Source organism: Phascolarctos cinereus, unplaced genomic scaffold, assembly GCF_003287225.1.
Source record: "Phascolarctos cinereus isolate Bilbo 61053 unplaced genomic scaffold, phaCin_HiC Scaffold_5;HRSCAF=322, whole genome shotgun sequence".
NCBI lineage: Eukaryota > Metazoa > Chordata > Mammalia > Diprotodontia > Phascolarctidae > Phascolarctos > Phascolarctos cinereus.
The window spans coordinates 152,062,061-152,089,124 of NW_027555958.1; the positions used below are offsets into that span (position 1 = coordinate 152,062,061).

General features: G+C 39.1%; 1 protein-coding gene across 3 annotated transcripts in view; it reads right to left on the reverse strand.

Moving 5' to 3' along the window:
* The window catches only part of ARMC2 (armadillo repeat containing 2), a 172,890-nt gene that overhangs the window by 15,362 nt on the left and 130,464 nt on the right, over positions 1-27,064 (reverse strand). For all 3 annotated transcript variants that reach the window (XM_021008208.2, XM_021008212.2, XM_021008211.2), the window contains exons 13-15: positions 9,580-9,898; positions 6,317-6,439; positions 5,905-6,018 (exon numbers count right to left, since the gene is read on the reverse strand). In XM_021008208.2, the coding sequence (XP_020863867.1) occupies positions 5,905-6,018; positions 6,317-6,439; positions 9,580-9,898 (556 nt within the window). The remainder of the gene's footprint in view (positions 1-5,904; positions 6,019-6,316; positions 6,440-9,579; positions 9,899-27,064) is intronic.

Here is a 27,064-nt window from a genome sequence, read left to right on the forward strand (position 1 = left end):
AAGGTTCTTAGTTGAGGAGGGAAGAGGAGGGTAAGGAAGAGATGGACCCATAAGAAATTTGTGGAGGAATGAAAATGCTTAAAAGAACCACTGTGATGAGTGGGATAGTGAATTAATGAGGGAGGTATATCAAAGGACTGCTTCACCACAGTGAGGACCTAGTTGAAGTTACATAACAAATCTGCAGTGGACCCAGTCAACACAGTTTCATGATTTTCTCCACCTCTGTTCAACAACATGTGTACTGGAGCCTTCAAAGGCAGCAGATGTTAGGAGTGATCCAAAGCTGAGGTTTGGCAGGGCAAAATCAGTGACATAAGAAGGCAAAAGTGACTCAAGAGAATTGTGTAGAGTTGAACTGGGTCACCAATGCACGGGTCATGATGGGAAAAGAAGCCAGCGTAGGGGTGATGGGCTGGTAGAGAACTGAGACATCCAGGTATTGGAAGTCATAATGCAGACACATAACCACAAATGAAGTGAAGGCAAAAGGAGAGTTAGAATGATGCCATGTTGTGATCAGATAAGGGAATTTCATAGTTGATTAACATGCAAGTGGCACATTTGTGGGTGGTGGCAAGATCAAGAATCTGACCATCTTTGTATGTGGCTGAGGGTGGTGAAGAGTAATAGGTCTTATGAAATGAGTAAGCCATGGCATGTGAAGTTAGGTTGGTGAGGAAATGTCAATATATATGTTGAAGTCATAGGAGGGCAGGAGAAAAGGACTATAAGGAGGTCAGTAGAAAACAGGTATTAGGGACTTCCGATTCTGGGAACCAAGATGGCAGAGTAAAAAGGTAGTCACTCTTACCCTCCCCTATAAACATCTGAAAACCCAGAAAACATCACCCTAGAAAAAAAAACCCTGGAACAGCTGAACTAGAAGAAAGACAGGGAACAGCAGTGCAGCAGCCCAGCAAATGGGTCTCCCAGTGCCTCAGCAAAAATAAGGGAAGCAGCACTACAAAGGGCCCCAGGCAGATAAACACCCTACAGTACCCATCTAAAAGGAGCTGAAGAAAGCAACCTAAAGTCTTCCTGAAGTACCAGCCTTGCTGATTCCAACACAACACCAGGTAAGCTGTCAGAACCCTACAGCCTCCAACTGTCAACCAGGAGGAGATCCTGAAGCCCAGGTGATAGAGCAGGCAAACACCAACACCTGGACCTCTGAGTGACTCACTGAGGGTGGGGGAACCATGGAAACCAGCTCAGAAAACCTCCAGGTGCCTTGGGACTTTACACAAAGGAATCTCCCAGTGCATTAGCAGAAACGAGGGAGGCAGCATTGCAAGGGGCCCCTGGCAGATAAACACCCTACAGTACCCATCTAAAAGGAGCTGAAGAAAGCTAAAGGAAAGGAAAAGCAGGCAACCTAGAATTGCCTGAAAGTTCCAGCCTTGCTGATTCCAGCCCAACACAAGGTAAGCTGGCCAAAACCCTACAGCCTCCAACTGCCAACATAAGAGGCCCCAAGTACACAAAGCCAGTGACCAAGACCTAGGCTCCCAACACAAGAAGCTTGGGTCACTGCTCTCTGTTCCCCAGCAAGAGAGATCAATCTCTTTAAAGGCCAGGGAATAAAGAAACCATGAGTAAAAAGAAACGTACCATTGATTCATATTATAAGAAGAGTGAAGATCAAGACAGAAATTCTGAAGAGGACAACATTGTCAACAAACCCACATCTGCAATATCAAAAGGGAATATGAACTGGTCTGAAGCCCAAAAAGCCTTCTTAGAAGACCTCAAGAAGCATTTTAAAAGTCTAATGAGAGGGGTAGAAGAGTCCTTAAAAAATACAATTGGCCAATTGGAAAAAAAGTACACTGAAGAAAACAAGTCCCTAAAAAACACAACTGGCAAACTGGAAGAAAAGTACACTGAAGAAAACAAATCCCTTAAAAATACAATTGGCCAACTGAAAAAGGAAGTATAAAAACTAACAGAAGAAAACAATCTGTTAAAAACTAGAATTGGACAAATGGAAACTAATGACTCTATGAGAAAGCAAGAATCAGTCAAACAGAAACAAAAATATGAAAAAATGGATGAAAGCATAGAATACCTCATCGGTAAAACAACTGACCTGGAAAATCGATCCAGGAGAGACAATTTAAAAATCATTGGACTACCTGAAAATCATGATAAAAAAAAAGAGCTTGGACAGTATCTTTCAGGAAATCATAAAGGAAAACTGCCCGGAAGTCCTACAACCAGAAGGTAAAATAACCATAGAAAGAATACACTGCTCACCACCTGAAAGAGATCGCAAATTGACAATGCCAAGGAATATAACAGCAAAATTCCAAAATTACCAGATGAAAGAGAAGGTGCTGGAAGCAGCCAGAAAGAAACAATTTAAATATCATGGAACCACAGTCAGGATTACACAGGACCTTGCAGCTTCTACATTAAAAGACCACAGGGCATGGAACATATTCTGTAAGGCAAAGGAGCTTGGATTGCAGCCAAGATCAACTACCCTGCAAAAATGAGCATGATTTTTCAAGGGAGGAGATGGATATTCAATGAAATAGGGACTTCCAAACCTTCCTGATAAAAAGACCAGAGCTCAACAAAAAATTTGATCTTCAAGTACAAGATTCAAGAAAGACATAAAAAGGTAAATGAGACAGAAAGATACAAAATGTTGTTAATAAAGGCAGACTGTTTACATCCCTACAAGGGAAGATGACACTTGCAACTCTTGAGAACTGTATTGTTATTACACCATGTTAAAGGAGTATACATAAAGGGGGTGGATATTAGTTAACTTTGATGTAATAATAAAAAAAACTATAATCAAGTGGGTTAAATGGATCCAAGTAAGTGGATTAGTCTGATCTTAGAAAATGTACTGAGAAAGGAGGAGGAAGACAAGGGTAAATTACATTATAGGAAAAGACAGAAAATCCTATTACAGCAGAGGGAAAGAAGGGGGGGGGTGAGCATTGTTTGAACCTTGCTCTCATGAGATTTGATTCAAGAAGGGAATAATATAATCAGTTAGGTATGGAAATCTAACTTGCCATATGGGCAGTAGGAGGGAAAAGGGGAAACAAAAGGGAGGGGGGAGGGGGATAACAGAAGGGAGAAGAGACTGAAGGAGGTGGTGGTCAAAAGCAAAGTAGTGGTGAGGGGGGAAGGGAGAGAGGAGAAAGAATAGCATAAACAGGGAAAAAAAGATAGAGAAAAAGACACAGGTAGTAATCATAACTGTGAAAGTTGAATTGCTAACTTTTTTTTTTCTCTCTTCTGTTGAGTTTTGTTTCCTCTTTCTGATGGTTCCTCCTATTGGTTTTAATTTTTACTTACAACTTCACTAATGTGAAAATATGTTTAATAGGAATGTAGATGTATAGCCTATATCAGATTGTGTACCATCTTGGGGAGGGTGGTGGGGAGGAAGGGGGAGAAAAATTTTAAACTCAAAAGCATATGGAAGTGATTGTTGATAACTCAAAATAAGTGAATAAAAAATTTTTAAAAATAGAAAAAATAAAAATGAAATGGACGTACAAAAAAAAAAGAAAACAGGTATTAGAATTTAGATTGGGTGGTAGAAATAGATGGAAGGAAGAGAGGTTGCTGAGTGATGGGGACAGAAGTGGAATGGAGAGCAAGGAATATTGTAACTATTCCACCTCCACCCGTAAGTCACGGGGGATGAGTGAAAATGCAGTTAGTGCTGTAAAGGGCAGCAAGGGAGACTGCATCGTTAGAGGAAGCCAGGTTTCAGCAAGAGCTAGAACGCAGAAGGAGTGAGAAAGGAAACAATTTAAGATGAAAGCAATGCCTATGGAATAGGCATTCCAGAGAGAGCAGTGGAAGGGGTGGGCAGCTTTGGAGTTGGGACACTGCGAGTAGAGATGAGAGAGTTTGAAAGAATAAGGAATCAGGAAGTGGCAATGAGAAATGGGATTTGGAGGGGAAGGGTATGATGGAGGGTGATGTTTGTTAATCACTAAGTCAATAGTTTAGGTAAATTTTCAATGTCCATAGGGCTTTGGCCTCCGGTTGGAGTCTCACCTATATGAGAATATTGCTATATTAATCTGATTATAGGAAATACTTTTAGTATAGCCCCAAACTGACTGTATTTTCAATTTATACCAATATGTTTTTCTTGTAAAAATTTAAATTTTTGTTAATTTTTATTTTGTGTCTGTTTTATTTCATCATTCATCTATTTATTTTTACAAGCATTATCCCTCCCTCCTACTCCCCTCCCACTAAACAATAATAGAAAATAAAGAGAAAACTCATAACAAATATTCATAGTCCAACAAAACAAATTCCCATATAGACCATGTTAAAAATTGTGTATCTAATCTTTCATTTTCAATCCATTACCTCTCTTTCAGGAGGTGGAGGACCTGTTTCATTCCTTTGGGTTCATGATTTATCATTGCCTTTAGGAGAGTTCTAAAGTCTTTCAAAGCCATTCTTCCTTTGGAAGAGACCTCATTCTTCAGGGTACTGTAGTTCTATGGACCAATATGGCACCTATTATGGCAATCCATATATTTCCTAGGGTTGCTGTGAGAAAACTGTTTTTGCAAACTTCAAGGTGCTATATAAAGGTGAGCTATCATCACTGTTATTATTACTGTACATAAACACACCATGTTGGAGCATCTTCCGTGCTCCCACCAGCCAACGTATTTCAGGCCTGTGCTGAAACTCCACAATGTACAGAAATAGTGTAAAGCAACGGAGATAAGAAGTCTTTGGGCCTGAGGTGCAGCCTAGAGATAGGAAGGGGGAAAGGGGAGTTCTGATTACTGCTCTGGCAGCACCCCCACCACCTCTGCCTTTCTGTATGCTTGACTCTCATCCCATCCACCCTTCCTAAGGGAAAGAAAGAAGAAGTCTCTTTGTCTAGGAGGAGGAAGGGAAAATACAGATGTAAAAAAGGGTGATGTCTCTGCAACTCCTCACTTCTAAGAATTCTGCCCTGACCACAGCTTGATTTTCAAGGGTCAGAAGAGAATCTCTAACTCAAGCTATGGCCGTGGGTGGTTTCAGTGAAGGTCTCAGCAAGAATTTGCCAAGCCCTGACCTAATCTCTGAAAAATCAACTCTACAGATGAAAGAAGCATGATAACTGTTAGTAAAAGGAATGCACTCAGAACCCAGCTTAGACTTGGGCAAAATACAGAGACCAGCAGTCAGCCAGCTGATAAGCATTTATTAAGCCCCTACTATGCACCAGGAATTTGTGCTAAGTACCTTAGATACAAAGAAATGTAAAAAACAGACAGCCCCTGCTCTCAAGGAAGTCCTAATCTAATGGAGAAGATAACACACAATCAACTATGTACAAACAAACTATGAACAGCATAAATTGGATATGTTCAATAGAAGGAAAGCACTAGAATAAACGGGAATTGGGAAAGGTTTGTGGTAGATGGTGGGATTTTACCTGGGACCTGAAGGAAACCAGGGAAGCCAGAAGGCAGAGATGAAGAGAGAGAACATTCCTGGCATGGGGGTCAGCCATTGAAGATGGAGTGTCTTGTCTGAGAAACAGCAAAGGGACCACTGTCACCAGATCAAAGAGAATGTGGAGGGGGGGTGTAGAGTATAAGAAGACTGGAAAGGTTCACGATGGGGAAAACCAGGTTACGAAGAGCTTTGAGTGCCAAACAGAGGACTTAATATTTGATCCTGGAAATAATAGGGAACATTGTGTTGGGGGATGTGGGGGAAAGAGGAGGTAATGTGGTCAGACCTGCCTAACCCTTACTACTAGGAAGTTAGCCATAAAGCTTTGTACTTAAAACAAAAATAAGATCATGACATGCTAAGTTTAGCCCCCAAACCATTTGATTAATGCAAAAGTCAAAACTAAATCAGCAAGAGGTGTTTGCAAATGAATTTGTGCCATGCACTCACCATTTTTCTGTACAATGAAGTCACAAATCTCATCATATTGGGAAAGATTGCCAAAGACTCGCACAGCCTCCAGGATTCCATCCATGTTGCTGCTCATTAGAAGCTTTAAGAGCACTGATTTTTATTTTTTTTAGGAAATAAAGTAGAGGTAGTTAAGAAATGCTTTACTTCTGTAGCCCTTACAACACTGACATCATACTAAATACAAGTAACTGAATAAGTACAAAATCATATTAATAAAACCAAATGGTGAATTACTATGGCAAATGGATTTTTTAGCTTTGCTCTTAGGAATCAATTAAGGCTCTTTTTTTGGCATTTTAATTGAAAAAAATACTAATGCTTTGTATCTAAATAATGAAATCAAATGTTAAAGAAGCGACGATTAACCCCAAGTGACCCAGAATTTTACATTCGGCGATGCGCAGCTTTCGGTCACGAATAACAGAATTCTTCACTTGGTAGAAAGACAAGTTGTTGATTGTTGCTGTAGCATTAATTACCAGTTCCTCACATTTATCAATAGATTTATATTCTGAAAAAAAAATAATGGAAGTAAGACAAGGGAAACCACTCACCACAACCAGAGGACAGAGCACATCATAATTTCAATGCCGGCCATAACCTGCCCTTTGACAGTTTTATTTAGGATCTATTGTCCAAGGCTAGAATCAATCAACCAACAAGTATGGTGTTTTTTTTTTAATGGTCTACTTTGTGCTAAGGCCCCATTTTAGGCACTAGAAAAAAACATTTAAAAAACAATAAAGACATTAATAATAATTCCTTACATTTGTATCGTGCTTTATGGGCCGTTTCATATGATCCTTAACACTTGTGAAATAGGTAGGACAGGTATTAATATCTTTCAGCTCCAAAATCTGATGTCACTACGATCTGACAATCCCCTATTTTAAAGACTGAGGCTCAGAAAGATTTATATTATCATAGGTTCTTAGATCTTGAGCTAGAAAATACCTCGGAAGCCATTTAGTATAAGCCTCAGTCAGTCATTCTACAGATGAGGAGACTGAGACCTCGACGGAGTGACTAGCCCAAGACCATGCAGAAGGTAAACAGCTGGTGCGGATTCTGAACCCAGGTCCTTACTACAATGCAGTGTTCTTTCATCTAACCTTCCTTTGCCTGAGATCTCTGGCCTCTGAGGTCTCTCCAGCCTGTGAGGTCTGCAGCTCACTACCAGCATACAGAAGACAATTCTTCCCTCCATAGCATACGTTAAATATCTCTTTCTTCCCTAAACTAGTTTGCTTATACATTTCTTCACTGGGAGTGCAAAAAAGGAAATGGTAATAATAGAAGAAAGCAGCAGAAATGCAACTCTAATCTGAGCACAGTGTTAAGCTTCAGAAACACAAAAGGGGTGTATTTATTAGACCACTTATTCTGATGCAAATTTGTACTCTCTCTCAAATTGGCTTGTGAAATCAAATTCTAAAGGGAAGCTCCACAACTCTTTTATTCATTTCCTATTCATTCCAGATGAAATTCACCACAAAAGCTATTCCAATCCCATCACAATCACCCTTCTCAGCAGGTGAACTCCTCTGCTTCTACCTTGCAGAGACTGAGGCAATCCATTGAGAACTCTCAACCTCTCTCTCCTCCATCTTAAAAAAAATCTGTCTTCACTCTACGTTTTCTTCCCTCATCTCTGAGGAAGCATGCCTGCTCCTTGCCAGGCTAACCACAGTCCTCTGGATTCTGACCTCTCCTGTCTCCTCCAAGACTTTGTGCCATCAATTACACGGTCATCGATCCAGAACTGGAAGGTACCTCAGAGGTCATTCTAGTTCAACCTCCTTATTTTTTACAGATGATAGAATGAGATTCTGAGAAGTTAAGACTTGCCCAAGGTCACTTGGGCAGTATGATTCTTGGCCATCACAGCCAGTGTACTTTCCACCACAGCCCAAGTTTTCAATCTCTTCTGCCTGCTGACTCCTTTCCATTCACCTATATGCCTGAGTCGAACCTCCACTAGCCTTATAAAATATTCCACTGATTACCCTTCAATAACAGTTCCCACTGCTATAGTACTTTAAGGTCCACAAAAGCATTTCTTCACAATGACCCTATAGGTAGTGGAAGTATCAACTCCATTTTATACATAGAGGATGGCTGAACAAATTACAGTGTAGTCTTTTAGGGAAGGATGGAGGGGATGGTTTCAGAGAAACCTTAAGTAAACTGGTACAGTCAAGTGAGTAGAACCAGAACACTTTTTGCAATAACACCAGTAAAAATGCAGTAATTAACAATCCTAAGAGATTTCAGAACTCTGATCCATGGAATGACCAACTCAATTCCAGAGAATTCATGATGAGACATGCTCCTCCTGAAAGAGAGTTGTTGGATTTAGACAGATAGATACACAAATATATACAATGTATATATACGTATGTGTGAGTAAATAGATACACACACACATATACCTACATAATATATACCCTTATACATACACATACATATGTATTGGACTTGACCAATGCAGAAATTTGTTTTACCCTGACTGTGTATTTGTTAGAAGCATTTTGTTTTTCTTTATTTTTTAATGTTAGGGAAAGTGGTGGGAGGAAGAGAAGACAGATTTTTATTAATTGAAAAAAAAATTTTTAGACCAAAGGCTGGATCAGACCAGGTGACTTCTGAAGTATCTTCCAACTCTAAGATCTGTGATCTTATCATCCTGTATACTAATGGCAGGCAGGAATAACTAACCTAAATGAAACTAAATCAACTTCACAGATGATCTGCAAACCACATCTTAGCTTCCTTCCAATCATTTACACATAATCTTTTATTGAGGTTGAGAGTAACAGCCGAGCTATCTTGGACTTATTTCTTTTAAACTAAGAACAGGTTGGGTGGTACATTGGAAGAGGCATCAGAAGTACAGTTGAGAGCTGAGTGCCGGCATCTCAGACCTAACACCAGCATAGTGGCCATGAGCAAGTCCCTTAACATTTCTAAGCCTCAGTTTCCACATATGTAAAATAGGCATAGTGATATACTACCTATGTCACAGGACTGTTGGGTGGAAAGGGCTGTGTAAATCTTAAAGCCCCATGTAAATCTGAGTTATTTTTGTTATCATTTTCTTCATATACTTGAGGGTACAGATTAGGAGAAACAATGATAACTGTGAGTATTTTACTTTTATGTAACATATAACTGAGATAGTACAGGTAAAAAGCACTCTGAAAATAAAGTGCTACATGTTCGTGACTGATATAGGTAGAGCAATATAAATTAAAATTAAATAGTATATCTAGGAACATTACTTTTGTCTGACAAACTTTAACCATGTGGAATTCACCACTGTGGAATTCAGAGGACAAGTCTGAACTTTTAAACTTTTTGTTTAACTTGGCCAGTTGTTGATCCCTATCATGGTATTTATAAGACAAGCCTGAGTACCCAGTACAAAACTTTCTGTCCTGTGGCCTGAGAAGGCTGGGGTTGTCATTTGAAAACACTGCATGTGAAAACACAGAGCTGCATTAAAATGGACCAGTTGTCCTAATTAGGGCCCGCCACCCCCATACCGCTAAAACACTAATCATGCTGGAGCCAGAAGACGGCATTCCAACCTGCCTAAACAACTGAATAAAGATGACGGAAAGAAAGCCTGGCCAAAATGGTGGCACTTACCCAGCGTCGTGATAAGTAGCGCCACTACTTGCTGGTTCGCAGCCAAAGCTGCCCCTATGCTGGGGTGAAGGGATATATTGGCCAGTACTCGGATCACCTTTATGAGGACATCTTCCACCTCAGAAGGCTGTTCCTGTTTTTTGTTCTTTTCTTCCTCTTCATCCATCCTTTTCATAGAATTCAAATCCATTTCATAGTAAGTACTGAATAATGATAAGAGGGTTTGGATGCAACCTTTCTCCTTAGAAAACTGTTCCCGGGCTTGATTATTTTTCGCGGTTAGGTTGCCAAGAATGAAAACAATACGAACAACTAAATCCTACAAGAAAAATAAATACCAAGAATTATATAAGTAGAAAGAAGCTTGGAAAATTATCGGGGAAAATTACAGTGTTTTCTTGATTTCTCAATGTAAAACAGCAAGAATCCAGATTTCTTCCTATAGTACTTGATCCCCATTGGAGGTCAGTTGACAGAGGAGATTAAAAGCAACTGACAAGTTGTAAAAAAGAGCAAACTGACTGATGTTATTAAAAAGTCAAGCAAAGATTAATCAAACTGGAAAAAATCACTGACACTTCCTTTTCTCTCAGAAAACAGCTAGATAAGCAGGATTTGGTTACTGACAGTCATGTAAATAGGTACTTAGTTTCTAAGCTCATCTCTAATATATTTCTTTAATATCTAAGTTCCTTTACAAAAATTAGTCTCTCTCCTGAAGCTTTATTATGAAGAAGGAAACTACCAAGGACAGATTTCACATAAGCTGTTCACTTAAAATTCATTTAAATTTATTTAAAATTACCTAAATGGCAATTACTTTCTCTAAGTTATCAAGTCTCACAACTCAATAGTTTAGATGTTGATTCAGATTACCTTCATGTATCTGACAGCTATTAATTGACAAATCTCAGTGTTCCCTAGGGAACACTAAACATCCATTTGCTCAAGTTCTTCTGTGAGCAAGGAGTGCCAGGGGACTTTCTCCATGCTTATTCATTGTGACCACCATTATTCATCATGGGCAGCACTGGGGAATTCTTAAAGGTTGCTGGAGGCAGTTTACAACCAGAATCCACCCTGAAACTCCATTAAGTATAAGACCAGTGGTGGTGCAAAACCACCATAGGTTCCTTTAAGGAGCTGCAGATGACATGGATTCTTGCCAGTGTAGCTCACCCTTGAGCCTTTTTCCAAGAACACTGTGCTTGTTGTGTGTGTGGTATCAGTAAAGTGATCTTAGCTAGAAGAGGTAATGGCTGAATCTGCCTCACCTCTAGCCAAGTGGCATCTATGTCTGCCTCCTCTCTTGTAGGACTTTGTATCAAAAATGGTCTGACCATAAGACTAAGTGGCTGCCCACTGGCCAAATCTAACAAAGAAATATAGCATAGATGCAGGTCCCACAGATCAACAAACCAGAGCTCTTTCAGACTGCGTTCCTCAGAAAGAAAAGACTTGTTTCAAATTCCCTGTCCTGGACACTAGGACTGATAGGGCCACATAAAATAAACAAGCAAGTAAATGTGTGCATTTATGTATGTACATGTGTATAGACACATACATGCATGTATTGTGTAATATACATATATGTACAAAATATCTACCTATATACATGCAAGACATGCATGTTTATGTATCATAACCTGGGACTCCATTAAGCATAAGACTAACAAAACTACCATGGTCTCCTCTAAGATGCTACTGGTGGCATGGATTCTTGCCAATATAGCTCATGCTATGGTGTGAGTGTGTGTGTGTGTGTGTGTGTGTGTGTATACGTATATATAAACATATATATACACACACACGTATATACATATTTACAAATATACATTTATATGATATGAAATTAAAATCAGCTCTGTGAAATATATATGGAAATTTTATATATGTGTGCATACCCACACACATACATACTTATTTGTCTACTTATCTATCGCCTTATTTATTTATGTATTTGATTAATTATTTTAGGTTGTACTGGGTACAGAACTTAAATGTACAAATGATTTATGTGGTCAACACCTGATTCCACTTTAATGGGACCTTCTTCTAGGTAGTCCCAAACATGAGAAGCTGAATGAAATGCGACCCATCAGATAATTTGTGAGTTTAAAAAAGTAAAACTGACACTGAACTGTCCAGACTGTATATGAGGCATATGCCCTTAAAACACCAATTTGTACACTTAGTAATTCTCTCAGTAAAGGAAGAGAAATAAGTTAGATGAAAACAACCTCCTGCCCACTCTTCTTTCATGGGGATCCTCTACCCAAATGTATTGGAAAGCAAAATGATGCATCATGTGATACCACATAACCATAACAGCCATAAATATTGATCTGTGTATTATACTTGCGATACCACATCACCAACTTACCTATTTTTTTTTTATCAAAGTCACAAAGCCTTCCCATAAGTCAATAAACATTTATTAAAGACCTACCTATGTGCCAGGCACTGCGCTAAGCACTGGGGAATACAGATAAAGGCAAAAGATGGTCCATGCCCTCAAGGAGTTCACAATCTAATGGAGAAGACAACATGCAAACATATACAAAGTATATACTAGACAAATTGGGAATAATCAACAGAGGGAAGGAGGCACTAGAATGATTTCTTGTAGAAGGTGGGATTCCAGCTGGATCTTGAAGCAAGCCAGGGAAGCTAGGAGGCAGAGATGGGGAGGAAGAGAAGTGCAGGCACGAGGGGGCAGCCAGTGAAAATGCTCAGAGTATGGCAATGGAGAATTGTGTGTGAGGAACAGCGAGGAAGCCAGTGTCACTGGACCCTAGAAAGACTAGGGCTAAATAAGGTATCAAAAGACTGGGAAAGATGAGGGGGTGGGGAGAAGATGGAGCAGGTTATGATGTCCTTTGGACACCAAACATCTCATCATGTAAGTGACAGGGAACCATTAGAATTTGTTGAGTAGAATGGGACACGGTTAAGCCTAAAGTTCAGGAAGATCATGTTGACAAGTAAGTGGAGAATGGAATGGAGGAGAGACAGGCAGACCAATCTCCAGGCTACTTCAATAGTCCAGCCATGAGGGATGAGGGCCTGAACCAGGGTGGTGGCAGAGTCAGAGGAGAGAAGGGTGCACGTATGATATATGTCAAGAAGGTAACATTGACAGGCCTTGGCAACAGACTGAATATGGGAGTATGGATGAGAGAGTGAAGAGTCAAGAATGACACCCAGGTTCTGAATCTGGATGACTGGGAGGATAGTAGTGAAGTTAGGAAGTAGGGAGTATAGCAGGTAGGGGAAGAGAACTTCAACTCTGGATGCGCTGAATTTAAGATGGCTGGTTGGTTGTTGTCCTTCGTAATTGAAGAGCACCAAAAATGATATCACTATGTTGGGGTCAATCTACAGGGTATCTGACTGTGGCTGATCAGACCAATATGAGCTCAGAAGGCTCTACCACTGGTCGGCACAAATAGTCCATATGAGCATTTGGAGTGGAGATGGCTCTAAATGGGTGCGTGTCATGTTTCTTTTGCACTACCACCAATTCTGCTGGACAGTTATAGATGTCCAGTTGGCAGTCAGAGATGCAAGGCTAAAGGTAAACAGAGAGGTTAGGGCTGGATTAGGAGATCTGAGAATCATGGGCATGAAGATGATAATTAAATCCATGGGAGGTGATGAGATCAAAATTCACATAATTTCTTTCTATTCAGTGCCATGGTTGTTGAGTGAGAGGAGACTAAATAGTTTTCTTTTTCTACAAAAGAACTTTGGGCCTTCGTAGGGTAAGGTAAATAAACAAGCAGGTCTCTAAGGAGCGGCAGTACATTAACTCCACAGCTCTGACATTTTATGATGCTATAGCTCTTTGATGATTTCAGCTTCCTCTTGGGCCTAAGCATGGCCCAGATCACCAGGCAAAGTACAAAGGGGAAGATAAGCTTAAGTGTACTAGGAGCTAAAACCGTCTGGGTGCCAACTTCAGACAAGAAAAGAGCACTGTGCTGATCAAAACCATACTACAGATAGGTAACATAGACAGTTGCCTAGGGCACAGCTAGGGACATCTTAAAAATGTTACCTGCTAGAAATGCATAGACATATTTCTAATGTCAGAAAATTCTAGTTTCCAGAATAGGATCCAGAGTGGGAAGGAACGTCAGAGACCATTAATGTTATCTTTTCCAATGTTGGGTTCACATCACCGCCTTAAACAGATATGTTTAATGATTTCTTACTGCTTACGAAATACCTTCCAAGTGGCTCGAAATACAGCTCTTTGATGATTTTAGCTTCACATTCAATGGGCTAGAAATCTGGCTAAATCCTATTTTTTTCAACCTTATCTCCTGAGCACATCCCAGATTTCTCACCTCCAGGCCTTTGCTCACATCATTCTCTACCCCAAGCAACACCCCAGAAACTTTCCTTGAGTGCCCCAGAGATAATGATTTCCCATATGATTTTCCCATCTGAATTGCATTATTTAAGTATTTATCACATTTTAATATGCATTAGTCATTTATGTACATGCTTTATCTCTCATAAAAGATTGCAATTTCCTCCAGGGCAGGGACTTGTCTTAACAAACCCCTAAGTATTCCCCTGCCCTTAATGTGTCTTCAGAACTTCACCTCAGACCTCACCATCACCCTAAACCCCTAATGTTAAATTCTTAAATTCCTTTCTCTGACCATAATCTCTTGTCTTTCCATCTTTTCCTTTTATACTGCAGTGTCTTACTGAATGTTTATTAAATGGACGAATGAATTCAACAGAATCCTACAAAATCCCATTTGGATTTTATCCTCCTCTAAGCAAGAACCCTTACAAAAGCAAGAATGACTTTTTCACCAAGATCATCAATGCCACACCCAAAACAATTAAAGCTGCTTCATTCATCCTTTATGAAGAAGAAGACTACAAATTCTATAACTTTTCACTAATTTTTTCAAATTACTTATATAAGTCAATGCACAAATTTCACAAGGATCTTAAAATTAAATCAAATCCAGAACAAACGCTGAAACAACAAAATGCCAATGAATCCAAGAGAGACAAGGGTAAAAAGCAGACAGTCTAGTCTAACCAGTTTATATTGACTTTGCAATTTGGGTTAAAACAGTGTCAGCCTAGCAACAGCCATAGCCAATCAGAGTTTAGGCAAACAGTTACAATTATATTTTAAGAAGTCTGACCTCAACTGTGTATTCCAGTTACAGTCTATCAGATATTCTCTTTAGTTAAGCATATGCTGTGTTGTTAATGAGCAAACATGTTACTCAATATGACCAGGCATATTGAGTAACAACTGATGATTCACTGTGTGACCTTGGCTAAGTCATCTGAAGTCCTCTGGGCCTCAGGTTCTGCAAATGTACAGTGAGGGGTGGGGCCAGCTCATCTCCCGCACCCTTTTAGCTCTACGAAGATTTTCAGAATAATACCAAAAGCTCTTCTTAAGAGAATGCTGGCAATGTTCATTGTTTTGTTTTTCACCACCAAAATGGTTTGTGGCCTGGAACAAAAAGCCTCCTTTTCTCTGATAGTCAAGAAGGCCTAGGCCCATATTCAGGGCACTTGGATTGCCCAGGGTAGACAGAGGGTCCTCACAACTGGTCCCAGGAGATGCAGTCTCAAAGAATGAGACAAGCAGGTTCAACTGTGCAAGATTCCAAAGGCAGGCTGATTAGGCAGGCTTTGCCTTAACATACAGGGATGCAGTAGCTGGGTAGTGTGATGGATAGCATGCTGGGGCTTGGAGTCAGGGAGACTTCTCTTCTTGAGTTCAAATCTGGCCTCAGGTACTCGCTAGCTGTGTGACCCTTGGCAAGTCACTTAACTCTCTTTGCCTCAGTTTCCTCATCTGTAAAACGAGCTGGAGAAGGAAATGGCAAACCATTCCAGTATCTTTGCCAAGAAAACCTCAAAAGGGGTCACAAAGGGTTGGATACAACTGAAATAAATGAACAACAACATACAGGGACTATAGGATCTAGGGGAAGAGAGGTTCACAAACAAAACACATTTTCTAAAAAGTTTATAAATTAGGGTTAACCAGAGGAAACTCCAAATACCTGGATGTTTTGTTTGTTTGTCTGTTTGTGTATTCTGTTTATGACAGAATATGCCAAGCCAACATCAGGGACTTATTCAGAAAACCAACCTTTCCTTTAGCTTCACACCACCCACCTAACATGACCCCCTGCAGACCCTTGATCCTATGATCCACAAGCCTCTAAGGTCATTTTTCCGTTCTCAAGGAGTTCAGCACCTGGCTAACAATTCTTACTTTCCATTCCCACCTATGTCCTCCACTGCAGGGATTTCAATATCCACACTGATGTTCTCTCAGAAATCTTAAGTCTCCCAGTTCATCAATCGCTTCAACTGTCATAACCGCATCTCTACTGACCTTTGGCCACCCAAAGGAATGGTTACACCTCACCCCATCACTGGAAACTCATTAGCTTGAACTCTGAAATTCCATTCTCTAATCATAATCTCTTGTCCTTCTATTTCTCTTCTAACTCATTTCTCTTAAACCTTCTCACCATGACCTTCAGTCTCTCCATCTCTTCCTATTCTTTCAGCCCATTACCCTTGTCCCAACCTCATTTTCCTCCCTTGACAGTCTTAATCCTATAGTTAATCAGTTCAACTACACACTGTCCTTCACCCTTGGATTCTTTACTTCTTATCCTGCTGCTGTCAGTAACCTGCCAATTCTCAATGGTGGATCATTTCCCAAAATCTACCTTCTCCACTCCTACCCCCCAAAACTAGTGAGCCCTGCTGTGAAAGGTTATGAAACTGTGGCCACTGGGACTATCACACACTTGTGTTACTTCATCTTGACTGGGCTCTCACTAATATACAGCAATCCTTTTATTCTTTACTTGTTAACTGTCAGATTCCCATTCCAAACTCTATCCTCAAGCCCCCAATGCCATCCCCCCCATAACTCTGTCTTTTTCAGAAAATGACTTTGCTTCCTACTTTACTGAGAAAATTTCATTCTGACTCCTCCAGACTGCCCCCTCTATTATCTTCACTCTCTTATTTATCTTCCATCTTGCCCTGTCTGCTAGCTGCTTCCCTGCTGTCTTTAAACATGTCCATACCCCTCATCTTCAAAAAAACCCACCCATTTGAATCATTCATCTCTCTAGCCATCTTTCCAGTTCTCTTCATCCCTTTTGTGGCTAAATTCCTCAAGAGGGCTAGCTAAAACTGAAGCGTCCTCACTCTCTACAGTCTGATTTCTGATCACATCATTCAACTGGAACTGCCTTCTTTCTTAATGGCCTAATCTAATGGTCTCTTCTTAATCCTCATCATCCTTCTTGACCTCTCTTCTGCCTTTGACATAGATTACTCTCTTCTTGATATTCTCCTCTCTAAATTTTCATGACACACCTCTGTCCTGGTTCTCCTCCTACTTATCAGACCAGCACTTAGCGCAATGCCTGCCACAGAGTCAGTATTTATTAAATTCTAGCTGACTTGACTGCTTTGGGGGGAGCACAACCCAGATCTTCATCTAGGTTACATTTGCTAGCCTTGGTGTCTCCCAGAACCCTTTCTTGGGCCCTCTTCTCTTTTCCCTTTATACTTGATATTCTTCTCAGCCCCCATGGATCTCTATGCTGATGATTCTCAAATCTACTCATCTAGCCTTAACTTCTCTGCTGACAACCAGCTGATGTGTTTCGCACAATAGTATTCTAAAACATTTATATACTATAACTTGTTCATACATTCCCCAATTTGTGGGTACTCCTCAGATTCCCATTCTTTGCCACCTCAAGAAAGTTACAAATATTTTTATACATCTTTAGAGTTTGTTTTGCTTAGGACTAATCCTTCTCTTAATCTAATCTCCCTCTGATTCCTCTTCCTCTCCTCTCTCCCTTCCCCATTTTCCTGTTGAGTTAAATGCATTTCTATGCCTGATTTTGTGTGTGTGTGTACATGTGTGTATTCTTCCTGCTTTTGACCAGTTCAGATTAAAGTCAGGTTCAAATATCAATTGCTCCTCTACTCCCTCATCTTTGTATGAATAGAGGTCTACTTGTCCATTTTGATTTTGTGATTTTGTGAATAACTTTCCCTAGGCTTCTTTTCCCAAGCCCCTCCCCGCCAGTGTGTTCCTGTCCCCCTCTATTTCCATTCTTTTCTTAAAATCATCAGAACATAATAGAACTACTCCCTAAACTTATCTAATTGAACTCTCTCTATGAACCTTAATGATGATAGGGTACAGAGGGAACACATGTATCATAACCTCATATCCTTATGTAAGCAATTTATCTTTTGTCCTTTATAATTGTTCCTTCATCTTTACCTTATTTACTATCTTTACCTCTTCACTCCTGTGTCTGAACTTCAAAGTTTCTCTGTAATTCTGGTCTTTTTATCAGGGATACTTGGAAGTCCTCTATTTCAAGGTTTCTTAAACTTTTTCCACTGGCGACCCCTTCAGCATTTCTTAAACCATGGGTAAGAAGAGCAGCTCTATTTCTATCCCCTCCCCCACAATGTAGCATTATACTCAGTTTTGCTGGGTTTATTCTTGGCTATAAGCCTTTATCCTTTGCCTTCTGGAACATCATATTCCAAGCTCTCTGCTTCTACAGAGTGATGGCTGCTAAATTATGTGTGATCCTGATTGGCTCCTTGGTACTTGAATTCTTTCTTTCCAGTTGATTGCAAATTTTTCCTTCATTTTGGAAACACTGAATTTTGACTATGATGTTCCTGGAAGTTTCCATTTTGGGGTTTCTTTTAGGAGGTAACCAGTGGATTCCATTTCCACTTTGCTACCTGGTTCTAAGAGATCGGGTAGTTTTCTTTTAAAATGCTTAAAACATGATGTCTAGATTCTCTTTTGGTCATGGCCAACAATTCTTAAATTTTTTTCTCCTCAATCTATATTCCAGATCAGTTGTTTTTGCTATGAAATACCTTACATTCTCTATTTTTCAGCCCTTTGATTTTAATATTTCTTGTTGCCTCACAGAGTCATTGGCTTTAATTTGGTCCATTCTAATTTTCAGGGAGTTTGTTGCTTGGGTAGGTTTTATACGTCTTGTTCCAAGCTGTTAATTCCCTTTCCAATTCCCTTTTTCATAGTTCTCATTTCTTTTCCATTTTTCTCCTTCAAGCATTCTAATTCTATTTATAAAAACATTTTTACCTCTTTTTTTAACTCTTGCTTCATATCTTCCAGGAATTCTAATAGAGTTTATGCCCCATCTGAGTACTCTGAGGCACTGCCTGTAGATATTCTGGAGTCATTGTCTTCATCTGTGCTTGTGTCTTGAGCATCCCCGTCACCACAAGCACTCATTATGGTGGGATTCTTTTTTTGTTTGCCCATTCCTCCAACCTACTTCCTGACTTCAGACTTCAGGGTAGGGCTGGGCTCAGCCTTACTTCTGGAAGGAAGGTCTGAGCTGGTCCTGTTGTTGTTTTCTTGGGATACTGAGTGTTCTATTATTCCAAGATCTCAGGGACAGGACAGGGACCTGAAAGCTTTCAGTGCTCACAAAGTGGCGTGATCCAAGACAAAATTTGACTACTATTCCTGTGGTCAGAACTCTACAAGTTCCTGACCTTGAGTTTGGGGCTGGGCAAAGATGTTTAACTGCTACTAGAGTCAGCCTTATCCTTTTTCAGTATGCTACCTAGGACTGTCCTGTCTGGGAATATCTCATCCTCGTACTTCTCACTCCACCTTGGATCTATGACCCAGAACTGGGTAGTGGCAGACAAAGTTATCAATTAGCACCTGTCTCCTTAGTAGTGCTCTGGTCCAGGTCTGGCGGTGGTCCAGACTGGAACCTCCTCCTGCCTGGTGTACAGCCTCTCCCCCTAGGTATCGTACTACTCCATGCACTGTGTGGTCTTGGCCCATTCCCAGTGTCCAAAGACCTCTCCTATCTGGCTCTGTATGGCAATTTGGGCTAAAGGGCTCACCATGCCTTTTTCACGTATTTCCCCACCAGGATGCAATCTGGTACATTTTTCTAAATCTGTTTGGAAGTGTGTGCAAATGGGAACTCATCATATGACCTCCTACCACTCTGTCATCTTGCCTCCCCTCATTCTTTTTTCTATTCTCTGAGCAAGAGACAAACCTTCTTGTTTAATAGCTAACATCTCTCCTCATGTCCTTTATTCCACATAACCCCACACTTCCCTTCTTCTATAGGAATTTCACATATCATTCTCATTCTGTCTCTGTATGTGACTCTTAGATACATACACACACATATTGTCAATCTATTTCTCCCTATCTACCTACTAGGTCCTTCCATGAAGCTTACAAACAGGCACAGGTCTCCTCATTCTTAAAATAACTTCTGTTTAATCTATTTATTCTCCTATATCTTTCCTCCCTTTCACTACCAAATTCCTAGACTATACTAAGCTAATTTTCTTATCACCCATTCATTTCTCAACCTTTCACAACTCAACTTCTTACCCCACCATTCTACAGAAACCAATTTCTCCCAGGTTACCAGATACCTCTTAATGGATAAATCCAATGGCCTTTTCTCAATTCTCAGATTCCCTGACCTATATTCAGCAACTGAAACTGTTAGCCAACCCTACTTCCCAGATCCTCTTCCTTGGTTTTCTCCTCCTACACTCTTGGCTAAGCTTATGCTACCTCCTACTTATCCATTTAGTCTCCTTTGCTAAATCATCAGGTATCTCCCACCTCTACAACATAAGTGTTTGTCAAGGCTTTGTCCTGGGTCTTCTTCTCTGTTCTAGTTCTTTCCCATGGTGATGTCATCTGTTCCTGTGGATTTAATTATCATCCCTCTGCAAATAATTTCCAAATCTAAATAATTAAACCTAATGTTTTATCTGAACTCCAGGCTTACATCAGTGGCTGCCTGCTACACACTTCCATACTGACCCTCCCTCAGCTTCTCATATGTCCAAAATGGAACCCTCATCTGACCCTCTAAACCAGCCCTTCTTCCAAATATTTCTATTTCAGGCACCCTTGCTGTTGAAGCAGTATGATATAGTGAAAAGGCTGCTGGACTCGGGGTCAACACAGACATAGCTTCAAATTTTGTTTCAAATACTCACTAGCTGTATGACCCAGGAAAAGTACCTCTGAAAACTGTTTCCTGCCTCTAAAACTCCAATAAATTATCTGTACTAATTAGCCGCAACTTACAGACTTGTCATGAGGAATACATTTTGTACACGTCTAAGATTTATATAAATTAAGGTACTATTGCTATTATAATAATAGTTACTATTATTATTATTAGGTATGAGAAGAGTGCAATCCCTTCTGGTTAAGTAGTCAGGGAAAACAGATTATGTTTTGTCTTCTATATTTACTAGAGCAGAAAAGTAGAATATATTTGAGAATACTTTTCAAGGGTAAGGACTAAAACTATAGGGTTTTTAGTGTTTAAAAGACACACACACACACACACACACACACACACACACACACACTCCAGTTAACCAGAAAATTCAGTTCCTCAGAATGCCCTGTTAACAAATTAATAAATATTAATTAATGAATATCAAGAAATATGTTTTGTGGAACCACAGTCAGGATTACGCAGGACCTTGTAGCTTCTACATTAAAAGATCAGAGGGCTTGAAATATGATATTCAGTAAGGCAAAGGAGCTTGGATTACAACCAAGGATCAACTACCCATCAAAACTGAGCATAATCTTTCAGGGGAGGAGATAGACATTCAGTGAAATAGAGGACTTCCAAACCTTCCTGATGAAAAGTCCAGAGCTCAACAGAAAATTTAATCTTCAAATACAAGACTCAAGAGAGGCATAAAAAGGTATACGGGAAAGAAAAAAACATATTATTATTAAGGGAAAACTGTTTACATCCCTACATGGGAAGATGATAATTGTAACTCTTGAGAACTGTTATCTTTATTACAATGTTTACAAGGGGTATACACAGACAGAGGGCATGAGTATAAATTGACTTTGATGTGATGACAAACAAAAAAAACCTAAATAAGAGGTGAAAAGGGATTATACTTGGAAAAGAGGCAGAAAAGGGTAAATTACATCATCTGAAGAGGTGCAAAGACCTACTGTAGTAGAGGGAAAGAAGGGAGGGAGATGAGCATTGTTTGAACCTTACTCTCATCAGATGTGGGTCAAAGAGGGAATAACACACTCGGGAACAAAAATCTAACTTACCCTATAGGAAGTAGGAGGGGAAAGGAAAAAGAAAAGGGAGGAAGTAGATAGAAGGGAAGGAAGAAGTAGTACAGGAAAAGGGAAAGAAAAAGAAGGGGGCTGATAGAAGGGAAGGTGATTGAGGGAGGTGGTGGTCAAAAGCAAAACACTAATGAGGAGGGAAAGGGAAAAAGGAGAGAGAAAAGCATAAATGGGAGGGGGAATGGGATGGAGAGAAAGACACAGATAGTAACCATAACTGTGAATGTGAATGGGGCAAACTCTCTCATAAACAGGAAGTGGATAGCAGAATGGATATTACCCTACCATAATCCTACCATTCCCCCCCCCCAAGAAACACATTTGAAACAGAGGGATAAACAGAGGGTAAAGGTAAAAGGCTGGAGTAGAATATGTTGTGCTTCAGCTGAAGTAAAAAAAGCAGGGGTAGCAATCTTGACCTCAGACAAAGCAAAAACAGATCTAATTTAAAAATATAAGGAAAGAAACTATATCCTGCTAAAAGGCATCATAGACAATGAAGTAATATTATTACTAGACATATATGCACCAAGTGGTATAGCATCCAGATTCTTAGAGGAGAAGTAAAGGGAATTACAGGAAAAAATAGGCAGCAAAACTATACTAGTGGGGGGGATCTAAACCTCCCTCTCTCAGAACTAGATAAATCTAACCACAAAATAAACAAGAAAGAAGTTAAGGAGGTGAATAGAATTTTAGAAAAGTTAGATAGGTAGACCTCTGGAGAAAACCGACAGAAAAAGATAGAAAGAAATATACCTTTTTTTCAGTGGTACACGGGACCTACATAAAAACTGACCATGTATGAGGGCATAAACTCCTCACAATACAAGGCAGAAACGCAGAAATATTAAATGCATCCTTTTCAGATCATGATGCAATAAAAATTACATGTAATAAAAGGCAATGGAAAGATAAGACTAAAAATTAATTGGAAACTAAATAATCTAATCTGAAAGAATGAGCAGGTCAAATGACAAATCACAGAAACAATCAATAACTTCATCCAAGAGAATGACAATAATGAGACAACATACCAAAACTTATGGGATACAGGGAAAGCAGTTCTTAGAGGAAGTTTTATATCTCTAAATGCTTACATGAATACAATAGAGAAAGAAGAGTTCAATAAATTGGGCATGCCGCTAAAAAAGCTAGAAAAAGAACAAATTAAAAATCCCCAATTAAATACCAAATTAGAAATTCTGAAGACTAAAAGAGATATTAATAAAATTGAAATTTAGAAAACTATTGAACTAATAAATAAAACTAAGAGCTGGTTTTATGAAAAAAAAAATAGATAAACCTTTGGTTAATTTGATTTAAAAAAAAAAAAGAAAACCAAATTACCAGCATCAAAAATGAAAAGGGTGAATTCACCACCAAAGGAGAGGAAATCAAAACAATAATTAGGGGCTATTTTGCCCAACTGTATGCCAATAAATTTGACAATATTAGTGAAATGGCCGGATATTTACAAAAATATAAATTGCCCAGATTAATAGAAGAGGAAATAAAATACTTAAATAACCCCATTTCAGAAAAAGAAATTGAACAAGCCAACAATGAACTCCCTAAGAAAAATTCTCCAGGGCCAGATGGATTTACAAGCAAATTCTATCAAACATTTAAAGAACAACTAATTCCAATACTATGCAAGCCATTTGGGAAAACAGGTGAAGAAGGAGCTCTACCAAATTCTTTTTATGATATAAATATGGTGCTGATACCTAAACCAGGAAGAGCCAAAACAGAGAAAGAAAATTATAGACCAATTTCCCTACTGAATACAGATACAAAAATTTTAAATAAAATATTAGCCAAGAGATTACAGCAACTTATCATGAGGATAATACTATGACCAGGTAGGATTTATACTAAGAATGCAGGGCTGGTTCAATATTAGGAAAACTATCAGCATAATTGACCATATTAACCACAAAACTAATAAAAATCATATGTTTATCTCAATAGGTGCAGAAAAAGCTTCTGACAAAATACAACACTCATTCCTATTAAAAACACAAGGTAAGCTGCCAAAACCCTACAGCCTCCAATTGCCAACATAAGAGGCCCCAGCACACAAAGACAGTGACCAAGACCTAGGTTCCCAACACAAGAAGCTTGGGTCACTGCCCTCTGTTCCCCAGCAGGACAGCTCAATCTCTTTAAAGGCCAGGGAATAAAGAAACCATGAGTAAAAAGAAACATACCATAGATTCATATTATGAGAAGAGTGGAGATCAAGACAGAAATTCTGAAGAGGACAACATTGTCAACAAACCCACATCTGCAACATCAAAAGGGAATATGAACTGGTCTGAAGCCCAAAAAGCCTTCTTAGAAGACCTCAAGAAGCATTTTAAAAGTCTAATGAGAGGGGTAGAAGAGTCCTTAAAAAATACAATTGGCCAATTGGAAAAAAAGTACACTGAAGAAAACAAGTCCCTAAAAAACACAGTTGGCAAACTGGAAGAAAAGTACACTGAAGAAAACAAATCCCTTAAAAATACAATTGGCCAATTGGAGAAGGAAATACAAAAACTAACAGAAGAAACCAATCTGTTAAAAACTAGAATTGGACAAATGGAAACTAATGACTCTATGAGAGAGCAAGAATCAGTCAAACAGAAACAAAAAAAAAAAAAGAAAAAATAGATGAAAACGTAAAATACCTCATCAGTATAACCACCAACCTGGAAAATCGATCCAGGAGAGACAATTTAAAAATCATTGGACTACCTGAAAATCATGATGAAAAAAAGAGCTTGGACAGTATCTTTCAGGAAATCATAAAGGAAAACTGCCTGGAAGTCCTACAACCAGAAGGTAAAATAACCATAGAAAGAATACACTGCTCACCTTCTCAAAGAGATCCCAAATTGACAATGCCAAGGAATATAATAGCAAAATTCCAAAATTACCAGATGAAAAAGAAGGTGCTGGAAGCAGCCAGAAAGAAACAATTTAAATATCATGGGACCACCGTCAGGATTACACAGGACCTTGCAGCTTCTACATTAAAAGACCACAGGGCGCGAAACATATTCTGTAAGGCAAAGGAGCTTGGATTGCAGCCAAAGATCAACTACCCTGCAAAAATGAGCATGATTTTTCAAGGGAGGAGATGGATATTCAATGAAATAGGGGACTTCCAAACCTTCCTGATAAAAAGACCAGAGCTCAACAAAAAATTTGTTCTTCAAGTACAAGATTCAAGAAAGACATAAAAAGGTAAATGAGACAGGAAGATTCAAAATGGTGTTAATAAGGGCAGACTGTTTACATCCCTACAAGGGAAGATGATACTTGCAACTCTTGAGAACTGTATTGTTATTACACCATGTTAAAGAAGTATACATAAAGGGGGTGGATATTAGTTGACTTTGATGTAATAATTTTAAAAAATCTAACCAAGTGGGTTAAATGGATCCAAGTAAATGGATTAGTCTGATCTTAGAAAATGTACTGAGAAAGGAGGAGGCAGACAAGGGTAAATTACCATACAGGAAAAGACAGAAAATCCTATTACAGCAGAGGGAAAGAAGGGAGTGGGGTGAGCATTGTTTGAACCCTCCTCTAATCAGATTTGGCTCAAGAAGGGAATAACATAATCAGTTAGGTATAGAAATCTAACTTGCCCTACAGGCAGTAGGAGGGAAAAGGGGAAAGAAAAGGGAGGGGGGATAGAAGGGAGGGAAGAAGCAGTAAGGGTAAAGGGGAAGAAATGGGAAAGGGGCAATAGAAGGGAGGAGAGACTGAAGGAGGCGGTGGTCAAAAGCAAAACACTAGTGGGGGGAAGGAGAAAGGAGAAAGAAAAGCACAAGCAGGGGGAAAAAGGGATGGAGAAAAATACACAGATAGTAATCATAACTTTGAATGTGAATGGGATGAATGCTCCCATAAAACGGAAGCAGATAGCAGAATGGATTAAAAACCATAATCCTACAATATGGAAAATGCTATCCACATCCAAAGAAAGAACTATGGAAGTTGAATCGCTATCTTTTTTTTTTCCTCTTCTGTTGAGTTTTGTTTCCTCTTTCCGATGGTTCCTGCTATTGGTTTTAATTTATACTTACAACTTCACTAATGTGAAAATATGTTTAATAGGAATGTAAATGTATAGCCTATATCAGCTTGTGTGCTGTCTTGGGGACGGCGGTGGGGAGGAAGGGGAAGAAAAATTTTAAACTCAAAAGCATATGGAAGTGATTACTGACAAATCAAAATAAATTAATAAAATAAAAAAATAAAATAAAAAAACACTAGAGATCACAGGAATAAATGGAGCTTTATTTAAAATGTTAAATAGCATCTATCTAAAACCATCAGCAAGCATTATATGTAATGGGAATAAACTAGAAGCATTTCTAATGAGATTGGGGGGTGAAACAAGGATGCACATTTTTGCCACTGTTATTCAATATTGCACTATAAATGTTAGCTTTAGCAATAAGAAAAGAAAAAGAAATAGAAGGAATTAGAATAGGCAGAGAAAAAATAGAGCTATCATGTTTTGCAGATAATATGATGGCATCCTAGAGAATCAAGTAAAAATTACTTGAAATAATAAACAACTTTAGCAAAGCTGCAGGCTATAAAATAAACCCACGTAAATCATCAGCATTGCTATATATTACTAACAATGCCCAACAGCAAGAGATAGAAAGAGAAATTCCATTTGAAGTTACTATAGACATTATAAAGTATTTGGGAGTCTACCTGCCAAGACAAACCCAGGAACTATATGAACACAATTACAAAACACTTTTCATACTAATAAAGGCAGATCTAAATAATTGGAAAAATATCAGTTGCTCATGGGTAGGCCAAGCTAATATAATAAAAATGACAATTCTACCTAAATTAATTTACTTATTCAGTGCCATACCAATAAAACTATCAAAAAATTATTTTACAGAGTTAGAAAAAATAACAACAAAATTCATCTGGAAGAACAAAAGGTCCAGCATGTCAAGGGAATTAACGTAAAGAAATGCCAGGGAAGGTGGCCTAGCCATACCAGATCTTAAATTGTATTATAATGCAACAATCATCAAAACTACTTGGTACTGGCTAAGAAATAGAGCGGTGGATCAATGGAATAGGTTAGGTACACAAGACACAGTAGTTAATGACAATAGTAATCTACTGTTTGATAAGCCCAAAGACTCTAGCTTCCGGGATAAGAACTCACTACTTAGCAAAAACTGCTGGGAAAACTGATAGTATGGCAAAAACGAGGTATAGACCAACATCTTATGCCAT